This window comes from Mytilus californianus, unplaced genomic scaffold, assembly GCF_021869535.1.
Source record: "Mytilus californianus isolate M0D057914Y unplaced genomic scaffold, xbMytCali1.0.p SCAF_1, whole genome shotgun sequence".
Taxonomy (NCBI): Eukaryota; Metazoa; Mollusca; class Bivalvia; order Mytilida; family Mytilidae; genus Mytilus; species Mytilus californianus.
The window spans coordinates 23,097,017-23,119,439 of record NW_026262581.1 but is presented as its reverse complement, the minus strand read 5'-3'; the positions used below and the strand labels follow the sequence as shown (position 1 = coordinate 23,119,439).

Below are 22,423 nucleotides of genomic sequence, written 5' to 3'. Positions count from 1 at the left end.
CCTACCAACATGTACCGGTATTACAAACTTTCAATAAAAAACGTATTAACTAGATGACAGACATTGTACTCTAGTTACAGTGCATATAAAAGTACTTTAAATTGCTCACAGTAAATTGCAGAATATTTTATGTTACATGCTTCTGAAAGTTTAAGTTTTAAATCACCAAACTTCAGAAAGATAGTAATGGACCACCTTCAGCCTAAAGCATTTTCTCAGTATTTATGATCGTCATAACAGTAATATAATTCTGCATTTGAGTCATAATTCTTGAGGAGACATTACTTATCGAGATCGCTCCAAGACAAAGTCATAACATTTATCATTGAAAGAGGCTTAAATTGGGTGATTTGGTTTATTTTACCCTCTTTACACCCCCATTTATTAAAAAATACATTTTTGTATAAAAAGAAATATTACGTTTCTTTCTTTAAATTTGTACAGCTGAAATTAAAAAATTTAGATTTTGACAAATTACTGTCTCCAGTTTGTAACAACTTATATGTTTTAAAGACTTTGATTTAACTCCTTAAAATGCACCTTACTGAATAATAGAATTTGCTAATGTAGCAATAACCATGTGTTTGCCTATAAAATCACAATTTTATGTAATTGTACACATTTCTAGTCAAAGTGATTAAAAATACATATGTACCATATATTTCTTCTAGGATGAAAAGACAACATGTAGATCTTAAGAGTATATACTTGGTCATCTTAACGACAGATGCAGTGATCTGTTTTAGCTGGAATACGTTAAATCTACCCGAGGAACACATACCTTATTTTTTCAACAATAATCCTGATATAAAGGAAGAATGTAACAAGGATGAAAATTGTCCATTTCAGGTGAGTACTTGTTTTAAAATTTTACTTTTAGAAAAGATGAATTTGTAGACTAAATTTCAGATTATTTGTAAGCTCTTTCAGTGGTTCTAATTAAATATCTTATCATAGAGTCAAATCCTATAAATTCTTTGATAATTACAGGCATAATCTTTGCCATGGAAACTACCTAGATTCAAATTTTAATGAGGTAATATTTAACACGTTAAATCTACTTTATATTTTTTTCACCCCATATTGATGATGAAAATCCTAAATAAAAGGGATATTTAAAAAATTCAAAAGCAGCAATCACAATTTATATACTGTAAGGAAGACTCTCAAGATTAAAGATTATCCCTTATAAATAGGCTATAAATCTTATCCTGAAATAAGGTCATATCTAATAATACATGTACATTGATTTTACCTTTTAAATCCAGTTTATTTAGGTGTATAAGGTTAGGATGAGGTCAGATATAAACAGTGCCAGGTCACAGAAAGGTTATTTCTATTGATAACAAAACTTGTCATTCTGACTAATTGTTTATTTTTATTATCCATGTATGTTGGTTGTTTCCTAATTGAGACCTTTCAGACTGAAAAAAACCTAATTTGATGACCATTTATTTTTAATTCCATAAAACGTTACTAAAAACATACATGAAAGCTACATTAATTACATACTGTTTGGTTTTTGAAATGTTGACATATGAATGTTAATTTAACAAGTCTTTATGTTATATCGTGAGAAAATTCATTCCTTTACAATTATTTCTCATTTTACTGTTATTATTTACTAAATTTTCATTTTCAAAAACGAGAAATCTCATGTTGAAAAGGGCTCAGATAAAAAATTTTACAAAGAATTTCAATTTATTAAGTAGAAGTATCAAATTTCATTTTGGCATTAAGATTAAAAAGCTCTTTGAAAATTTTTAAAACATATTCCATTCAATCATTGTCATGTATGTGAAATGAGTTATGTGAAAAAAAAATTAAGATTGTTTGATCGTTGCTTGCTTAACAATCAGTGGCAAATATTTCATGCATATTTAAGAGGAGAAAAAATTAACAATTAATACAATAGGTAGATTCTGTATGAAAGCAGGAAATTTCATTACCACTGGAAAGTGAGAGTATGTTGGATAGACACAAACATCTAGGCTATCTGGTTCATAAGTGTTTCTCGTTTCTCGTTTTTTATATAGATTAGACCGTTGGTTTTCCCGTTTGAATGGTTTTACACTAGTAATTTTTTGGGGCCCTTTATAGCTTACTGTTTGGTGTGAGCCAAGGCTCCGTGTTGAAGACCGTACTGTGACCTATAATGGTTTACTTTTATAAATTTTGACCTGGATGGAGAGTTGTCTCATTGGCACTCATACCACATCTTCTTATATCTATCTACAGACTCCTCAAAGAGTCATACACAAGGCATCTGATTTAACATCCCCATTCTGACCAAACGTGGGTGGGTATTTATACATCCTGCACAGCTAATCGGACACCCCTCTTTATCAAGGGTTTAACTGCTGGATGAGAGAATCCAAGGAATAAGCAAATTTTATAAGCCCCAGTCAACCATTGCAGATTTTTGTTGAAGATATGGTTTCTTTTTAAGTAAATTGCTTGAAATGCAGAAAGAGTCGTCTGAAGGGAAAGGGCATTATTTTGCCCCTAATATTAAGTAAAAAAAATTTCTAAATGTCAGAGAAGCGTTTCAAGTTGAAGCATGAACAAGTGAAAAAGTGATAAAGAATGATTTTTTAAAGCAAAGACATTTACACCCAAAGTAGGCCAAATATGGCCTTGAAATTCAACATTATCATAATATATCAAAATGGCCATAATTTGGTTCATGAATAGATCTATTTCAAAAGCCTTACTTATAGGTTAAACAAATATCTTCATTAGAGGATATTCTAGGCTTCAAAGTCAGCACACTTTGGATATATTGTCAAAAAAACGATGATTTTGTGCATTTTTGAGACATAAAAGCTTGAGGAAACCCTTGACCTCAACCTAGGATCCAAAATTGTCTGTAGCCAAAAGTTGCCAATGATAAAATTGAATCCCTAGATACAAAAACTTTCTGGATCAGGGGTGGCAGCAAAAGTGAATTATGTTAAAAACTGCTAACAATTATTGAACATTTGACCAAAACTGAGGTAACAACACAAATACTGCATACTTAAGGGGTCCTTTCTTCATCATTTTTAATGTGATGTGCCAAAAAGAAGTTATTCTGTATTAATAGTTATACCACAACTATTTCTATGCAAAATTTGTAGTATTTTTGCTTGATTAAACATCAAGTTCTTAGGGCCAATTTTAACCCTTCAAAATAATTCAGGATTTCAACCACCATTTAGGCCTAAGAGCACCATGTTCAAGTTTGAAAGGTTATTATTTAAATAAACAGAATTCTAATTTAAAAACAATTTTTGTCCTTGCATGTTCTATATTTGCCCAGTCCTAAAAACCAGTGGAAATTGACCTTTTTACATTGAATTTGGTGGGAAATTACAGTTTCTGCTAATTTGACATATATATATATATATGTATATGAAGAATGGTGATCAACAACAAAAAGGCCAATTTATATCTTAAGGTGGTACATTGTACCAAACACCTTGACTAAAATTAATTTGGCTCGTTTAATTATCATAAAATTTTGACAAAATATTTACTTTGACCCTTTGACAAAAATATAAAAATTTCAAAAACTTGAACCACACACTTTATCGGAAACATTTCATTGGATATATAGCAGTTTGACAAACACTAATTTTGATCACTGAGAAGCTTAATATTTCCTTAACAATAGAATGTGATTAAAACGTTCAGCTGATTTTCAAAGAGTTATCTCCCTGTAGTGTTATGTACCACCTTAATCAGTTGTTGTGTGGATTTGATCTATTTTAAGATACAGTATATGTTGCATTGAACTATAAGTTGAATATCAATAAAGTTTGATGTGTCTACTACTACTAGTTTCTCTCAAGGGGTCATGGTTATTTATATTGACAGTATTGGCTTACATGTTTGTGAAGACAATTTGTTATTATACTTGGGGACATAAATCATGTAAATAAAAAATGCATACAGTAAAAACAAATAGTTAAAAACCTATGACAAAAGACTAGTTTTTGTCGAGCCTGCGACTTTTGTCGCAGAAAGCTCGACATAGGGATAGCGATCCGGCGGCGGCGGCGGCGGCGGCGGCTACGGCGGCGGCGGCGGCGTTAGCTAACTTCTTAAAAGCTTTATATTTTAGAAGATGGAAGACCTGGATGCTTCATACTTTGTATATGGATGCCTCATGTTACGAAGTTTCCGTCAGTCACATGTCCAATGTCCTTGACCTCATTTTCATGGTTCAGTGACTACTTGAAAAAAAAGTTCAGATTTTTTGTAATGTTAAATTCTCTCTTATTATAAGTAATAGGATAACTATATTTGGTATGTGCGTACCTTGCAAGGTCCTCATGCCCGTCAGACAGTTTTCACTTGACCTCGACCTCATTTCATGGATCAGTGAACAAGGTTAAGTTTTCGTGGTCAAGTCCATATCTCAGATACTATAAGCAATAGGTCTAGTATATTCGGTGTATGGAAGGACTGTAAGGTGTACATGTCCAACTGGCAGGTGTCATCTGACCTTGACCTCATTTTCATGGTTCAGTGGTTATAGTTAAGTTTTTGTGTTTTGGTCTGTTTTTCTTATACTGTATGCAATAGGTCTACTATATTTGGTGTATGGAATGATTGTAAGGTGTACATGTCTAGCTGGCAGGTGTCATCTGACCTTGACCTCATTTTCATGGTTCAGTGGTCAAAGTTAAGTTTTTGAGTTTTGGTCTTTCTTTCTAATACTGCATGCAATAGGTCAGCTATATTTGGTGTATGGAATGATTGTAAGGTGTACATGTCTAGCTGGCAGGTGTCATCTTACCTTGACCTCATTTTCATGGTTCAGTGGTCAAAGTTAAGTTTTTGAGTTTTGGTCTTTTTTTCTAATACTATATGCAATAGTTCAACTATATTTGGTGTATGGAAATATTTTATGATCTATATGTCAGTCACGCAGGTTTTATTTGACCTTGACCTCATTTTCAAGGTTCATTGCTCAGTGTTAAGTTTTTGTGTTTTCGTCTGTTTTTCTTAAACTATAAGCAATAAGTCAACTATATTTGTTGTATGGAAGAATTGTTAGCTGTACATGCCTGTCTAGCATGGTTCATCTGACCTTGACCTCATTTTCATGGTTCATTGGTCAATGTTTACTTTACTTGGTTAATGTTAAGTTTATGTGACAGTTGTAATAAAGCTTTATATTTAGGACTATCAACATAATATCAATGATTAGTAAAGAAGGCGAGACATTTCAGCGTGTGCACTCTTGTTACATTTAAATTCCATATGTGGGAAAAGTAAAAGTATTAGAAACTCAAATACTCAGTGTTAGTGTAAAATTTGGATTGAATATTGCTATCCTTGTCTGTCCCCCTGTCTGTAATTTCCATTACAGATAATCAGCTTGTAATCATTAACGATTTATCTGATATTTTGTATGGACTTCATAAATTTGAGTTTTTGATGCAATCAGTTTTCAGCGGCGGCGGCATTAGCTAACTTCTTAAAAGCTTTATATTTTAAAAGGTGGAAGGTCTGGATGCTTCATACTTTGTATATGGATGCCTCATGTTTCGAAGTTTCCGTCAGTCACATGTCCAATGTCCTTGACCTCATTTTCATGGTTCAGTGACTACTTGAAAAAAAAGTTAAGATTTTTTGTAATGTTAAATTCTCTCTTATTATAAGTAATAGGATAACTATATTTGGTATGTGTGTACCTTGCAAGGTCCTCATGCCCGTCAGACAGTTTTCACTTGACCTCGACCTCATTTCATGGATCAGTGAACAAGGTTAAGTTTTGGTGGTCAAGTCCATATCTCAGATACTATAAGCAATAGATCTAGTATAAATCGGTGTATTGAAGGAGTGTAAGGTGTACATGTCCAACTGGCCAATGTCATCTGACCTTGACCTCATTTTCATGGTTCAGTGGTTTTAGTTAAGTTTTTGTGTTTTGGTCTGTTTTTCTTATACTGTATGCAATAGTTCTACTATATTTGGTGTATGGAATGATTGTAAGGTGTACATGTCTAGCTGGCAGGTGTCATCTGACCTTGACCTCATTTTCATGGTTCAGTGGTCAAAGTTAAGTTTTTGAGTTTTGGTCTTTTTTTCTAATACTATATGCAATAGTTCAACTATATTTGGTGTATGGAAATATTTTATGATCTATATGTCAGTCACGCAGGTTTTATTTGACCGTGACCTCATTTTCAAGGTTCATTGCTCAGTGTTAAGTGTTTGTGTTTGTGTTTTGGTCTGTTTTTCTTAAACTATAAGCAATAGGTCAACTATATTTGTTGTATGGAAGAATTGTTAGCTGTACATGCCTGCCTAGCATGGTTCATCTGACCTTGACCTCATTTTCATGGTTCATTGGTCAATGTTTAGTTTACTTGGTTTATGTTAAGTTTATGTGACAGTTGTAATAAAGCTTTATATTTAGGACTATCAACATAATATCAATGATTAGTAAAGAAGGCGAGACATTTCAGCGTGTGCACTCTTGTTATATCTAATGGGCAGTCACTTCCTGTTTGAAGATACTTTGAACTTTTTATTTTACCCATGGAATTCTTTTTTCATTTTTGAGGTATACTTTTCAGCATGTGCATTCATTGTGATTCTTGTTTATTGTATATTTTCTCAAACTATATTACAAATTTGTATTGTGTAATGCTTTTCAGGACAGTTTATCAATTCAGAAGTGCTGGGGATATGAAAAGAACTGTCCCTCAGATCAGAGAATGATTGCACCATCTTGTCCAGGAGGTAGCCGAGGATGGTAAGTAGATACATCGTAAGATCGTAAGTCGTCATCTTTTAAGAATAATTAGGAGTGCTGGTGGATACCTGTGTCCATTCTTTGAATTCTTTTGTGGATTGAAGAGCAAACAATTTCTGAGATTGTCAGGTAGGCTCTTCAAGCACATTGTCAAATTGACTTGGAAGACCAGAACAAGATCAGATATTCTGTTTTTTTCTTAGTTTATCACTTTATGTCTGTTCATTTCAGGCACTTTGAATTATTTCTCTAGAGCTGCTGATGCAAATTTGTAAATAAATTCCTTGTAATTATGTTATGAGTTATGTTACTTTGGTTATGATGGGAATGAACATGAAAAATTCAGTTAAAGAACAATATAGTATTTTTTTTTAACAGACTTCAACTACTGTGGATTCATTTATTTTTGTGGGTACCATTTTTGTGGATTGATGAAAACCTGCAATTTCGTGGATATTTGATTTCGTGGTTTTGCCAAAGTCTGCATACATCCCTATGGAAAATTTGCAGTCGTTGAATATTTAATTTCGTGGTTCACCTGTACCCACGAAATCCACGAAAATTGGTATCCAACGAATAATAATGAATCCACAGTATACAGAATGAGTGGCATAACACTAACAGATATAAGCTCAAATGAACCTTTAAAGGTACACTGTAATACATATTTTTCAGAATTATGTCTTATTATGATAAGGAGATACACATTTTAAAGCACTTACCTTTTTTCCAGGGCAAAAGATAAAGCAACACAGGTGCATGAGTTTTGGAAGGCAGCAGACTTTGGTTACATGAAGGAAAGAAGAAATGAGCTCAAAGTTATATGTCAACCTGAAAGTGAGGTACTGACTTTCGGTAAATATTCTGGCTTGAATTTTAGGTCATTAAAGTGAGGATAAACATAGAATAGAGAATAGACAGGGAATGTGTCAAAGAGACAACAACCTGACCAAATAGGAAAAAAACAGCCCAAGGCCACTATGGTTCTTCAATGCAGAGAGAAAATCCTGCATCAGCAGGCAAGCTTCAGCTGGTCTCCAAACAATAATGCATAATATTTCAGCAAAATGGACACCATCCTTAACTCCAAAACATACAAATGATCTGAAAATAAAATAAAACACCACAAGATGTGAGTGTGATCAATGTATATAAGTACCTGGCCTAGCGGTCATAAAACTTTCGAGCACGATTTTCGTACTCAGACTCAGAAGTCAACCAATCAAAATCATGGATTTGATGTTTCGAGCACAAATTTTGTACTCTGAGTACTGAGTAAAGTTTTATGACAGAGAGCCAAGGACTCTATAGGGGGATATCTTGTTTATACATATTTTAAGAATATTAAGAGCTGTAGTTAAATGGTAATAAATCCATTAGTAAGTAGTGTCTGTATAAAATGTTTAATGTTATCAAAAGGTATAATACTCTCTCAATTATTAGTCTAGAGGCTTGAAATAAATAAGTTTATGGACCTTAAAAACACAGTAATCACAAAATTGAAAATACCTTGACTACAAAAATTGTCTAAAAAATGTTTTTAAAGATGAGAATCATAACAGTTAACCTTACTGTAACATCTAGATTGATTGTAGCACTTTTTCTTAGCTTGGTATTGTTCACATTATCACTTTGTCATGTTCATGATGGCATTTTCCTCTTATTCATTTAATTTGCACTTTTAGAAAGGTGCATTCAACATGAATACCCACATATTGTTTAGACAGCTAAGCAAAAGAAAATGTTATCATACTGCTAGTATCTTTCTCTGTTAAATCTTTTAAAGGATTGAAGGACTCATTGGATGTTACAGGGACAAAACTTTTTAAATCTATTATTGGTTGTTGCAACCATCAGTGGCAAATATTTCATACAAAATTTAATCAGGACAAGTATGTAACATTCAATACTCAAAACACACTTATTCTAAGAACCAGTTAACTTATCAACCATATAAAAAGGATGGTCAGTCAGTGTCCCAAGTGAAAAGCAATAAATTTGAAACTCGGTGTGGACTGATAGTAAATGTATTGAACTTTAGACACCATCAATAAACATTCATAACCACTGGATTTGCATTGACTAAATTAAGTGTGTTAATAGGCAATTGACAAGTTCTCTCATCTCTCTCTCTCTTAAAGGTCAACCCTAATTCTCCCTACTGAAAGGTCAACCCTTATTCTCACTGAAAGGTCAACCCTAATTCTCACTGAAAGGTCAACAGTCCTTTTCGCTGAAAGGTCAACAATTCTTCTCACTGAAAAGTCAACCCATCTTCTCACTGTAAGGTCAACCATTCTTCTCACTGTGAGGTAGTTGAAAAAATATGCCCCTTGGAAATATTAGATATATTGAAAATTGGATTGTAATTGCTCTTACATGTACTCTTACCAGTATTTATCAAACTAATATCAAAGGTTTATCAGCAACATCTAGGACAAGTTTGGTAATTAATCAGTGCAGTTTTACTTTCTTTAAAAGAGTTATGACCCTTGGAAATATTAATTATATGAAAAATTGCATGGTTATTGCTCTCACATGTACAGCTCTTGCAGGATTTTCATCAAACTAATATCAAAGGTTTATCAACAATGTATAGGACAATTTCTGTAATCAGTGCTGATTTACTCTCTTTAAAAGAGTGATGACCCTTGGAAATATCAGTTATATGGAAAATTGCATTGTAATCGGTCTCACATGTACAAATCTTGCTAGATTTTTATCAAACTAATATCAAACGTATAAGCAATTTCTCAGACAAGTTTGAAAATCCTTGCAGATGAACTATTTTCTAAAGACTTATGCCCAATGGAAATATTAATTATAAGGAAAATTGCATTGTTAAAAGCACTCTCAAGCCCACAGTTCTATAAGATATTAATAAAGAGATTAAAGAACATAAAACTTTTTAATAATTGGTAATGATTGCCTTTGGACAGATAAAATATGTGCAATGCAGGTTCTTTTATTTGAATTTGTTTAAAATAGGTCACTGAAACCATTTGGTCTAATGGATGCAAACTTGGTAGGAGTTTCCCATGAATGGTCCTCACCATAATTTTGATTTATATTATTATCTAAAACTAGAAATTCAAGATAATGGATTGAGTTGGCCAACACTTTTCTTGTAAAACCTCACTTAGCTGCATGTACTAAAATTTTTATTTTGGGATTTCCAATTGTGGAGCAGGGGGGGTTGGGGGGGGGGGGGGGGGGGGGTTGGGGGGGGGGGGGGGTGGGTCAGCTAACTGCCATTACAGGATCCCATAAGCTTTATGTTCATACCTGGAATTTCCAATTGATGAAACTTTGGTGAATTGTTTATATCTATTGATGTAAGCTCCCTTTCGATTTTTATAAATTTTAGATTTTAAGTTTCCGAGTTAGGAAATTTTATTCATAAAAAAAGGGGGGATTTTCCAGTTTTCAGACAATAACTCAGAAACGCTTTGAGCAGTTTTCATGAAACTATGGAGACTTGTTTATATCTATGTAAATACGCTCCCTTTTGTTTTTTATGAATTCTGATATGACATTGAGGAGTTATGGAACTAAAAACTAAAAGGGCGATGGGCATATCATGCGCTCATGGTGCAGCTCTTAATTTAAAGTTAAAATATCAAAGTTACAAACCCCCTGAACCACATCTGGCTATTGGAGTGCATATAAAATTTTCAATTGAGGTCATTGTGATTTTGCCAGTTTGAATTCAACAGTGGCTGCCATCAAATATAATACATTAGTTTAGATTACATTTATTTTACTTCAAACAAGTGCAATATTTATGTTTCTTTGAATTTTTATATTAAGTCTACCCAATACTATACATTCAGATATTATTGCTAGGTTTTTATTAATGTGAATAATGCAACTTGATGAATATTGCAATAATAAGAACTCGCATTCCGATATCTTATACATTTTTCTGTCATGTCTGTATACAGATTTTCCTGAAATCGTAATAATAAATCTCACATTTTTGTCCATTCTTCAAAAATCGCAATGATAAATCCACACAATTATTTCTGAATTTACAGTAGATTTATGTAAAAGTGCAAGCAGGCCTTTTGAATAGTTGACCTAATTTAAACAGCTTGAAATTCTTTAACCTTTATGAGATAATTAATTTCTGTAACATTTATCTTTTCATTAGGTATGCCAATGAAGACATTTTCGAATTTTCACACAATTTATTGGCCAAACTTTGGTTATTAACACTTATACAGCTTATGAAGGTTATTACTTCCCATTAACCTATATTGAATGTAAAAAAAATTGGTGCATATTAATTTTATTCTGATGCGATTCAAGCACCTTGGACCCATTATTTTCAATAAAATTCAGTAAAAAAATAACATAGTTTAAAAATAAGTAGATGTGGTATGATTGTGGATGTGAAAAGTATTGATAAAGACCAATGGACAGTAATGATCACTATATGGCCTTCAACAATGAGCAAACCCATACCATTAGGAAACTATAACAAAATGTCAAACAATTCAAAGGGAAAACCAACGTCCTAGCTAGCTGTTTTATACTACCATAATAAATGGAAAGTAAATATGGCAAACAGCAACGAATGACAACCACTTGATTACATGCTTTGCACAGGCACTAAAGTGTTTGCATTTATAAAAAAAACACTTTTCAAGGTTATTGGGACTAACAATAATCATGCTTATTTTTAGCATTTTGTCATTTTTCAGGAGGATTCTCTGTTAGAATGCTGTAGATATACACGTCACTGTAGAGCTAGAAACATTTACCTTGATTTTACTAATGCTCATCTGAAACAGGGAAATGATAGGTAAATGTTCTGACTGTTATAAAATACGGTAAATGAGATGGATTAATTTACCCAGTTTAAAATCAGTAAATACAAACTGAGACAGATAGATAGGTAAATTGTAAACACAAAAACTGAGATAACATACTGGTATACTGAAAGCTTTAAAAAAGATTTCATGATTTTAATTTTTCAAAAAACCTGATAGGATTTGAATTGAGTTATTTAGAAACTTTTGTTTTAAAATATGATTACATTTTTTATGAATCGTTTCCTTAAAAATCGTAAGTAAATCTGACTTTTTCCTCTTCCCATACTTAATGTAGTATTGAAAGAGAAATTTTGTTTTTTTATTCACAGACATGTGCACATTAATATTTTATTCTTACTTTGATACAGATATAAAAAAACATCTGTGAGACAGCAACCAAACACTTCAATTTTTCCAATATTGTCTTCTGAAAAAAAAAAAAAAAAAAAAAAAGTTATATATTTTTTTTTTATATTTTACATGTTTTAAGGATGTACTTTTAAAAAAAAAAAAAACATAATAATATTTATTCATCAAATCTTGCTTGTTTAAAATCTCACCAAAAGTCCAAGCTTCTCTTGATTTACCCTGTTACACTCCCATGATTATCCAGGGAAATAAACAGCAGATTAAACTTAGTAACTAATAAAGATGTACAAGTGTCCTATATAAAGACTAACTATTGCTTAAATTATTTTTAATTGATAATAACATTGGACATATTGAATTATATCTTATGAAACTTATATTTATATCATGTTTGAGGATAATTATGATTGCTTTTTTCAGATTTCGTGAGGATGTGTTCAAAGATGGAGAGATAGGGGGAAAGTGTAAATTGAACCAAGCTTTGCTGAGAGATCAAAGTGAACATAAAAGTCCCTTACAATCATGGTAAATTTTTTTTCTTCCAACAATACCTTTCATGGTAAAATATTTCTTTTCTGAAAAGGCATTCAAAAACTTTTCTTATTTTTAATTTAACATTTAATATGGAAAAAGTACTTTGAAATAATTGCAATTCTATCAGCCTGAAAACCAATTGATATTGTGTTTCCACATAAGACATGTTGTAAGACTATATATATACTGACAATTTTGATTTTCAATTTTTGAATTGTGTTCCATCTGGACTCGCTTTTTTGTAGTCATTACAAGAACAAACTCCTAGCACTGAATTCACTGTTAAAAACATTACTGACTCTTTGAGTCCCATGTTTTTATTCCAGTATATATTCCTCAATGTACCTCTTGTTTCAGGTATGCAGAATTAGAACATTATTCGTCCTTACCATTCCATCCAGAAAATAAATGTGATATTACCATAGATAAACCATCCATTCTCATTAAATTAGATGCAGGTACGAATTTGATTAGTTTTTGAAAGGGGACTTTTAAAAGGACTTTCATGTTTCTGTACAAGTTTTTCATAAATCTGTGTTAAGCCTTTAGTTTTCCTTTTTAAGAATCTTTTTTTTTTGCAAATGTGATTTAATTTAAGTCCTTGATATTGTCAGACCAGTTATGAAAACATCAGCTTATTTAAAAAAAAATCCTCATTTAGGTTCTAATAACTTTTGATAGTTAAGGGATACAGACAAGCTGAACTACATGTACAGTCAAACCTGTCTTAACAGTCACCTTGTTTCAGCAGTCACCTGCCTCTAACGGTCATCGGTCACCTTATTTTCAAAGAAATCATCATTTAAACTTTTAACAACGGTCATTTTAATGTTTTTAACAACCAAAAATTTTCATGACAAAGAATATTGTCAATATTGAAGTCTAAATGAAAATCGAAACCTGTTTGCAACTGAGATTGCACAATAGAAAGTGAATTTTGAATTCACCTTTTCCCTTTTTTCAGTTTCCATTGAAGACAGTATCAGCAATTTATTTCCCCACGAATATTAACATATTTCGACATTTTCTTCAAATTTACAGCCGGGGGATCCGTCATTTTTTATTTCACTGCTCACAAGTACGACAACTCTACCAATTGAAAACACTAAAACAATTTGACCCTATCCTGTCCACGGGTGATGTCAGAACTGGAATGTTTTGGAACCTTGTTTCAAAGGTCACCATCTCTTGAGCAGTCTTTATTTGATATTTTCCAAGAGTGTCTGCTTAATACAGGTTTGACTGTAACCGGTAAATAAAATGAAGGCATGTTTAATTGAAGATATTTTTCTGGTGAAAGACATGACCTGTAGACCACTATTGTATACATAAGCTGTTTTCTGTTGATTTCTGTATACCTTATGTAGGTCTTTAAAATGTCTCATCCTGACATCTTGTGCAACTTCTTGTTTTTACTTAAACTTACTTGAAGAGTACCGGTACAAACAAAATAATTTAAATTGGGGATTTTTTTTTTGTAGAAAAACATGTATGAAGCAAGGCATAAAAGCACATAATCCTGTTTTTTTTTTTTTAAATTTTATATTTAATATGGATTAAATACCACATGAAAAACATAGCTCAACATACATATATCATATATTTATTAATGCAAGTCTGTATGTTAAGTTTTTTTTCATTTACAGGAGTGAACCTTTATCATCATTTCTGTGATTTTGTGAATATTTATGCTGCACAACATGTAAACAACTCATTTACTACAGATGTATATATAGTCATGTGGGATACTGTAAGTACTTATGAAAATACAGAACACAAAATACTGTAAATTCAGAAATTATTGCGATGTTTTTATACATTTTTGCGGTCGTATATTGGTACGACGTTGGCGGCGTCGTTGTCCGAAAACACATTGGTTTTCGCACTCTAACTTTAGTTTATATATATATAATTAAGTGAATGGATCTCTATGAAATTTTACCATAAGGTTCAATACCACAAAAGGAAGGTTAGGATTGATTTTGGGGGTCATGGTACCAACAGCTAAGGAATTAGGGGCCAAAAAGGGGCCAAAAATAAGCATTTTTGTAACTTCCAGACAATAACTTGTGTGTAAGTGTATGGATCTCTCTGACATTGTACCACAAGGTTCCATATCACAAAGGGAAGGCTGGAATTGATTTTGGGGGTAATTGCCTCAAAATTTTAGGAATTAGGGGCCAAAAAAGGGGCAAAAAACAAGCATTTTTCTAGTTTCATGACAATAACTTGTGTGTAAGTGTTTGGATATTTCTGAAATTGTACTACAAGGTTCCATATCACAAAGGGAAACTGGAATTGAGTTTGGGGGTAATTGCCCGAAACGTTTAGGAATTGGGGGCCAAAAAGGGGCCAAAAATAAGCATTTTTCTAGTTTCCAGACAATAACTTGTGTTCAAGTGTATGGATCTCTCTGAAATTGTACTGTAAGGTACCATACCACAAAGGGAAGGCTGGGATTGATGATGGGGGTAATTGCTTCAATATTTTAGGAATTAGGGGCCAAAAAGGGGCAAAAAACAAGCATTTTTCTAGTTTCAGGACAATAACTTGTGTGTTAGTGTATGGATATTTCTGAAATTGTACTACAAGGTTCCATATAACAAAGGGAAAGCTGAGTTTGAGTTTGGGGGGTAATTGCCCTAAACGTTTAGGAATTTGGGGCCAAAAAGGGGCAAAAAAACACATTTTCCTAGTTTCCAGACAATAACTTTTGTTCAAGTGTATGGATCTATCTGAAATTGTACTGCAAGGTACCATACCACAAAGGGAAGGCTGGGATTGAGTTTGGGGGTGATGAATCATAAGGGGGTTTAAAAAAATTGGGGGGGGGATTTTTTTTTTTTCCATTTTTTTCTTTTTTTCCTTTTTTTTTTCTTTTAATATTTTCCATTTTAAGTTGGTTATTTCTGATTTATATTTAAAAGCAAATAATAATGATATGGTAGGAGACATCTGTTTTCTTCATTGTACAGATTTGCATGTCAGATTGACATATAAAAAAGAATTCCAATCAAAATGCTGCTATGTGGCATCTTGAACTTGCAATGAGGTGTAAGATTTAGCTGCACACTCAAATCCTCAACTGTAACTTTAAGATGAAAAAAAAAAAACACCAACAATTCCTTTGCCTTTGGATTTGTAAGCAAAGGGATTTTTTTATTGAATTTTTACACTATATCCTTTTTTTCCCATTTTCTTTGACAGCTTTCTGTATATGGCCTTCTATTTGATTATCTACAAAAAATATCATAAAGCTGCTGCATGAATATTTTAAAAACATAATCTAGTGCAGTGGCTATAGTTTTGTATTAATGCTCAAGTATTTGTAAAATAAAGATGATTTGGTCATATGGTCACCTGTAATTGCTCACAACTTTTTCCTTTGATCTTAATGGATTGTTGTGTCATATGACATCTGACTCCTTATTTTTATATTATTAATTAAAATTGTTGATTAATATAATGGTTTTCGTTATTAGGCTGATTTATAATTTCAGAGTGATTTAATTTATCGAGATTTCTTTGATGTGACATGGAAGGCATTTTCTTATATTTCAGAGTGATTTAATTTATCGAGACTTCTTTGATGTGACATGGAAGGCATTTACAGATCACCCCATCCTTCGTCTAAGTCAGTATGATGGTAAGAAGGTTAGTTTTAATGTAATGAATCAATTATCCGCTGTTTGTTTCATTTGTGTAAATTTATGTAGATACATATTGTCATTTGACTTGTGTTGTGAAATTGCTTTTTCAGAAAAAATTGAAAGGTATTATGTAAACCAACTAATTTTTGCAAGCGATTTATTTAGGTGACATGCACACAAGTAGAAATATAACAATAATATGTCAAACTTTGATTTTCAACAAATATAGAAAACTTCAAAAACAAGTCACTGCAATTTCAGCTGAAAAAGGCTAAATGTGAAAAAAGTGCTGTATTTAATTGTAAACATCATCTATTTTTTTGTCAACCAATTTTCTTTTAAGTGGACAACTTTTTTAATATTTTCAAGATGCTAATTCTTAAATTTTATTGAAAAGCTGTAGAGATAAAAAACTCATATGAAACGACTTGACACATGTAATTGTCATTGTAAATATGTGAGTTTCATTTTAGAAGTAGATTTATTTCAACAGTTAACTAATTTTTATAAAACCTCATTGTACAATCTATAAATCAGAATGGTTAGCTTCATATTATAGACAAGCTTTTGCATTATATTACTGTGTTTTGCCAATTTATTGCAGGTGTGCTTCAAAGATGCTGTGTTTTCTTTATTACCTAGAATGAGATATGGATTATATTACAATATGCCATTGGTATGTATTTTTCTATACCTTTCAGTGTCTGCGGTCATCTGACTTATAACCGCTGAAAAGATGTTTTTCTGAAAAGAGTAGCAAAAACTTGTTCCATATATGACATTTTAGTGAAAGATGTTAATATTTATTCACTTTAATAGGCTGCAATCATTTTAATAGTCTTTCATTTTCAACACATATTTTTAATTTTTTACCTGTGTCACCAACATCACAAGCAGGCCTAGTAACTGCTCAACTCCATCCATCATTTTGTCAGTCTGTCTGTGCAAAAGACCTTGCCTAGAATACTTTTGTCAGTTTTATTGGCTTCTTTAAAAGGGAATAATTTTTATACGACCGCAGGTGGTATTATGTTATGGCGTTGTCTGCGTCTGAAGACATTTTGGTTCTCAGACAATAACTTGAGTATAAATTCATTGATCTTTATGAAATTTTAGCACAAGGTTCCATACCACTAAAGGATGGTTGGGATTGTTTTTGGGGGCTATTGTCTTTGCGGTTTTGTAATTAGGGGCTAAAAAAGGTCAGTTTTACTGGTTCATTGAAAATATTAAAATTGGTTCGCAAACAATAACTTTAGTGTAAGTGTATGGATGTGAAAGAAATTTTAGTACAAGGTTCCATACCACAATAGGAGGGTTGGGATTGATTTTTGGAGGTTATTGTCTCAGCTGTTTTGTAATTAGGGGCCAAAAACAATTTTTGTCTGCTTTTAAGACAATAACTTGAGTATAAGAGATATTTCTTTGATCAAGATTTTAGCACAAGGTTCCACACCACAATAGGAAGGTTGGGATTAATTTTTGGGGGTTATTGTCGTAGCTGTTTAGGAATTAGGGGCCAAAAAGGGTCTAACAAAAACAATTTTTTGTCAGGTTCACAGACAATAACTTGAGTATATTAGTGAATGGATCTCTATCAAATTTTAGCATAAGGTTCCATACCACAATAGGAAGGTTGTGATTTATTTTGGGGGTTATTGTCATAGTTGTTAAGGAATTGGGGGCCAAAAACAAGCATTTTTCATGTTTCAGGACAATAATTGGTGTATAAGAGTATAGATTTCTATGAAATTTTACCACAAGGTTCCATACTTCAAAAGGGAAGTTTAGAATGTTTTTTGGAGGGTCATGGCCCATACCGTTTAATAATTAGGGGTCGAAAAGGGGCTGAAAACAACTATTTTTCTGGTTTGCAGGCAATAACTTGAGTATATGTGTATGGATCTCTATTCAATTTTAGCACAAGGTTCCATACCGCAATAGGAAGGTTGGGGTTTATTTTGGGGGTTATTATCTTAGCTGTTTAGGAATTAGGGGCCAAAAAGGGCATTGTAAAAACAACTATTTCTCCGGTTCAAACTTGAGTATAACTGAATAGATCTGTATTAAATTTAAACACAAGGTTCCATTCCACAATAGGAAGGTTAGGATTTATTTTGGGGGTTATTGTTGTAGCTGTTTAGTAATTAAGGGCCAAAAAGGGGTCAAGCTTTTTTCATGTTTCAGGACACTAATTTGTGTATTAGAGTATGGATTTCTATGAAATTTTACTATAATGTTCCATACTTCGAAAGGAAAGTTAGGATTGATTTTCGGGGTCGTGGCACAAATCGTTTAACAATAAGGGGCTGAAAAGGGTCCAAAAAACTAGGATTTTCTAATTTCTGGACAATAACTTGAGTATAAGTCTATTTATTGCTATTTTAATTTTATTGTGCCTCAAGGTGTTATACCATAAAATAAAGTTTGGGATTGATTTTAGGCATTACGACCCTATTGGTTTAGTTAAAAGGGCCCAAAACCAATACTTTGTATAAATTGCTTATTTTTTAAACAATTTCAAGGGGGTTTAATTCAAAAGTCTTGAATTCTTTGGAGTCTTTAATATGCTGAATCTAATTAGGTTTTTAATATTTGGATTTTAGGGTCTGTTTTTGAAATGATTCATATTAGGGTCCAAAACTAAACTTTGTTTGATTTCTTTAAAAATTAAATTATTGGTGTTCTTTGATATGCTGAATCTAAAAGGGTTTTTATATTTTTTTTTTAATTTTGAGGCCTATCTTCAAATTGGTCCACATTAAGGTCCAAAGGGTCCAAAATACAACTTTTTTTATTTAAAAAAAAATGAATTCTTAGGGTTCTTTGATATGCTGAATCTAAGCATGTATTCAAATTTTTGATTTGGGGCATGGATGGCCAACATTAAGGTCCAAAGGGTCTAAAATTAAACTTTGTTTGATTTAAAAAAAAATGAATGGTTGGGGTTCTTTGATATGCTGAATCTAAGCGTGTATTTAGATATTTGATTTTTAGCACAGTATTCAAGATGGTCCAAATTGGGGTCCAAAATTGAACATTGTTTGATTTCATCAAAAATTAAATTGCTTGTGTTATTTGATATGGTCAATCCATCAGTGTTTTAGATTTTTTGATTCTGTGCTTGGTTTTCAAAGTTGGTCCAAATTTGGGTCCAAAATTAAACTTTGTTTGATTTCTTCAAAAAATTAAATCATTAGCATGATTAGTGTTCTTTAATGTGTGCAATCTAACAGTGTTTTAAATTTTTGATTTTGGGCCGGTTTTTCAAACTGGACCCCACAAAGGTCTAAAGTATTCAAAAAGTAAAATCACAAAAATACTGAACTCCGAGGAAAATTCAAAAAGGAAAGTCCCCAATCAAATGGCAAAATAAAAAAAACAAACACATCAAACGAATGGATACCAACTGTCATATTCCTGACTTGGTACGGGCACGTTCTTATGTAGAAAATGGTGGATTGAACCTGGTTTTATAGCTAGCTAAACCTCTCACTTGTATGACAGTCGCATCAAATTCCATTATATTGACAACAATGCGAGAACAAAACAAACAGACACAATAGGAAAAAATGTCAAAAATAGGGGTACAGCAGTCAACATTGTGTTATCATCTTAATCACTATAAAAACAAACAAATGTAACGAAGAAGCACAAAAAGGCATACATCAAATTAAACATCCTCATTTTGCTTATATTATACGGTTTTATTTATCTATGTAAAATCCACCCATAAAGGATGGAAGGTTTTAAGTACTGGCGTAAAATCACGAGTTTGAAATTCGCACAGGTAGACATAAAATTATTTTGTCGTTCAAAGTATGAGGGGATACATAAATACAGAGTCACGTAAAATGGATATAACAAAAAACAGACTTAACAGTAAAAGTAATAGTTAGTTTGATTTTAACAAAAAATGAATCAATTAGGTTATTTGATATGCTTAATCCAACCATGTATTTAGAATTTGAATATTGGACCATAATTGGTAAATGTCTAATTTTAAAATTATTTAAGAACTTATACCACATTCATTCTGTGTCAAAAACTAGGCTATTATTACATATTTGCTTAGAATCTAAATTCAGAGATGTTATTGGACAATTAACAGAAATTTTAAGCTGAAAATAGTTAAAACATCATATCTAATTTTAGAGAACTATTTTTGTGGTTTACATCACTGGTTCATGGAAAATAAATTGGTTTATGGAAAATAAATTGGTTCACAGACAATAACTTAAGTATAAGTGTATGGATGTGTAAGAAATTTTAGCACAAGGTTCCATATCACAATAGGAGGGTTGGGATATTAAATAGTTAATCAAGCTCTACATTTATAGATTTATTGTAAACTAATAGAAATTTTAAATTGAGTCATAGTTTAAAATAGATTTGGTGATTCAGATATATTAATTGTGGTGATAATTGTGTATGCATTGTGTTCTATTTAAAGATTGTTAACATGTTTGAATATTTTATTATAGTTGAAAATTCCCTTGGAAATTAAAGGATATATTTCATTACAATACATTGTGTAGATAAAGTTGTTGACATTGATAGATAAGTTGCAGATATTAGTTTGTGACAAATGGAAGAAAAAATATTGGGAACTATTAATTATATATATAAAGTTTGATTACACTAAGTGTTTTTAAATAATTTTCACCTCTTATCAAGATAACAAAACATCTGGTAATTATCAATCACACAATTATAATTGGGGTGACAGATTTATTTGAAAATTTTGTGTTTTTCCTAAGTGTTATTGATGATAAATAAGCTCTATAGGACTATATAAATATAGTTTGAAATTTACTGTTCATTATGAGATATTTTGAAGATAATTACAGATAAGTTTTAATAGATTTTTAACCTGATTTTTGAAGGAAATATCGGTTATTAAAATGGTGACATATGGCGGTTGGCTGGGTGGACTGTGGGTGCCATCAGCTTGTCAGCAGAATAACATGAAAACGCTTTAACAAATTTTTTTCAAATTTAAATATGTTGTTTCCTGGGACTTCATGAAGGTCTAGTTCAATGTTCAAGATATAAGTATATCTCCTTTGTGAGTTATCGCCATTTTTAATATCCAAAAGTGGAATTTTTAAATATTTTACTCTTGTTATCTTTTTTATGACTAAGCATAATGTCTTATCTCACAAGTGGTAATGATTATAAGCTATATTATTAGACATTTTGAAGTTAATTACATTATTAATTATTAATTAGATCTGGGTTATATCTTAGCATATAATATCATTGGAGTGACAGATTTATTGAAAATTTTCTGTTTCCTGATAAGATCTGTAGGACTGTATATATTAGACATTTTGTAGATAATTAAGTCTCCCTAAACCATATATATTCTTACCCCCCACCCCCTTTCAATTTGAGAATGTGCTTTTATCTTGTAAACGGTTGAGATGCCCACCCCTAAACCATATGTATTCTTGAATGGGACAATAAAACAAATCAAATGAAATTGAGGGAAGTCCCCTGGGGTCACCCCCACCCCCTACTTTTTGAAAACTTGTAAACGGTCAAGATCCCAACCCTGAAACCATATATATTCTTGTATGTGACAACAAAACAAATCAATTGAAATCAAAGGCGAGTCCCCTGGGGTCACCCCCACCCCCTCCTGTTTGAGAACTTGAAAACGGTCGAGATCCCCACCCCTAAACCATATATATTCTTGTACGGTACAATAACACAAATCAAATGAAATATAGGGGAAGTCCATGGGGTCACCCCAACCCCCTTCTTTTTGATAACTTGTAAATACGTGAGATCCCCACCCCTAAAACATATGTATTCTTGAATTGGACAATAAAACAAATCAAATGATATATAGGGAAAGTCCATGGGGGTCACCCCCACCCCCCTTCTTTTTGATAACTTGTAAACAGGCGAGATCCCCACCCCTAAAACATATGTATTCTTGAATGGGACAATAAAACAAACCAAATAAAATTGAGGGAAGTCCCCTGGGGTCACCACCACCCCCGTTTTTTTTGAAAACTTGTAAACGGTCAAGATCCCCACCCAGAAACCATATATATTCTTGTAAAGGACAATAAAACAAATCAAATGAAATAAAAGGCGAGTCCCCTGGGGTCACCCCACCCCCTCTTCTTTTTGATAACTTGTAAACAGTTGAGATCCCCACCCCTAAACCATATATTGTATTCTTGAATGAGACAATAAAACAAATCAGATGAAATTGAGGGGGAGTCCCCTGGGGTCACCCCCCCCCCCCCCCTTTTTTTTTTTTGAAAACTTGTAAACGGTCAAGATCC

The 22,423-nt window shown here is 32.2% G+C and overlaps 1 protein-coding gene across 1 annotated transcript in view; it reads left to right on the top strand.

The window, feature by feature from the left end:
• The window catches only part of LOC127717261 (EGF domain-specific O-linked N-acetylglucosamine transferase-like), a 54,916-nt gene that overhangs the window by 17,064 nt on the left and 15,429 nt on the right, over nucleotides 1–22,423 (top strand). Inside the window, exons 2-10 of the mRNA XM_052223051.1 lie at nucleotides 672–849; nucleotides 6,654–6,751; nucleotides 7,485–7,593; nucleotides 11,458–11,558; nucleotides 12,358–12,462; nucleotides 12,829–12,929; nucleotides 14,118–14,221; nucleotides 16,033–16,125; nucleotides 16,726–16,797. Of these exons, the coding sequence (XP_052079011.1) occupies nucleotides 672–849; nucleotides 6,654–6,751; nucleotides 7,485–7,593; nucleotides 11,458–11,558; nucleotides 12,358–12,462; nucleotides 12,829–12,929; nucleotides 14,118–14,221; nucleotides 16,033–16,125; nucleotides 16,726–16,797 (961 nt within the window). The remainder of the gene's footprint in view (nucleotides 1–671; nucleotides 850–6,653; nucleotides 6,752–7,484; nucleotides 7,594–11,457; nucleotides 11,559–12,357; nucleotides 12,463–12,828; nucleotides 12,930–14,117; nucleotides 14,222–16,032; nucleotides 16,126–16,725; nucleotides 16,798–22,423) is intronic.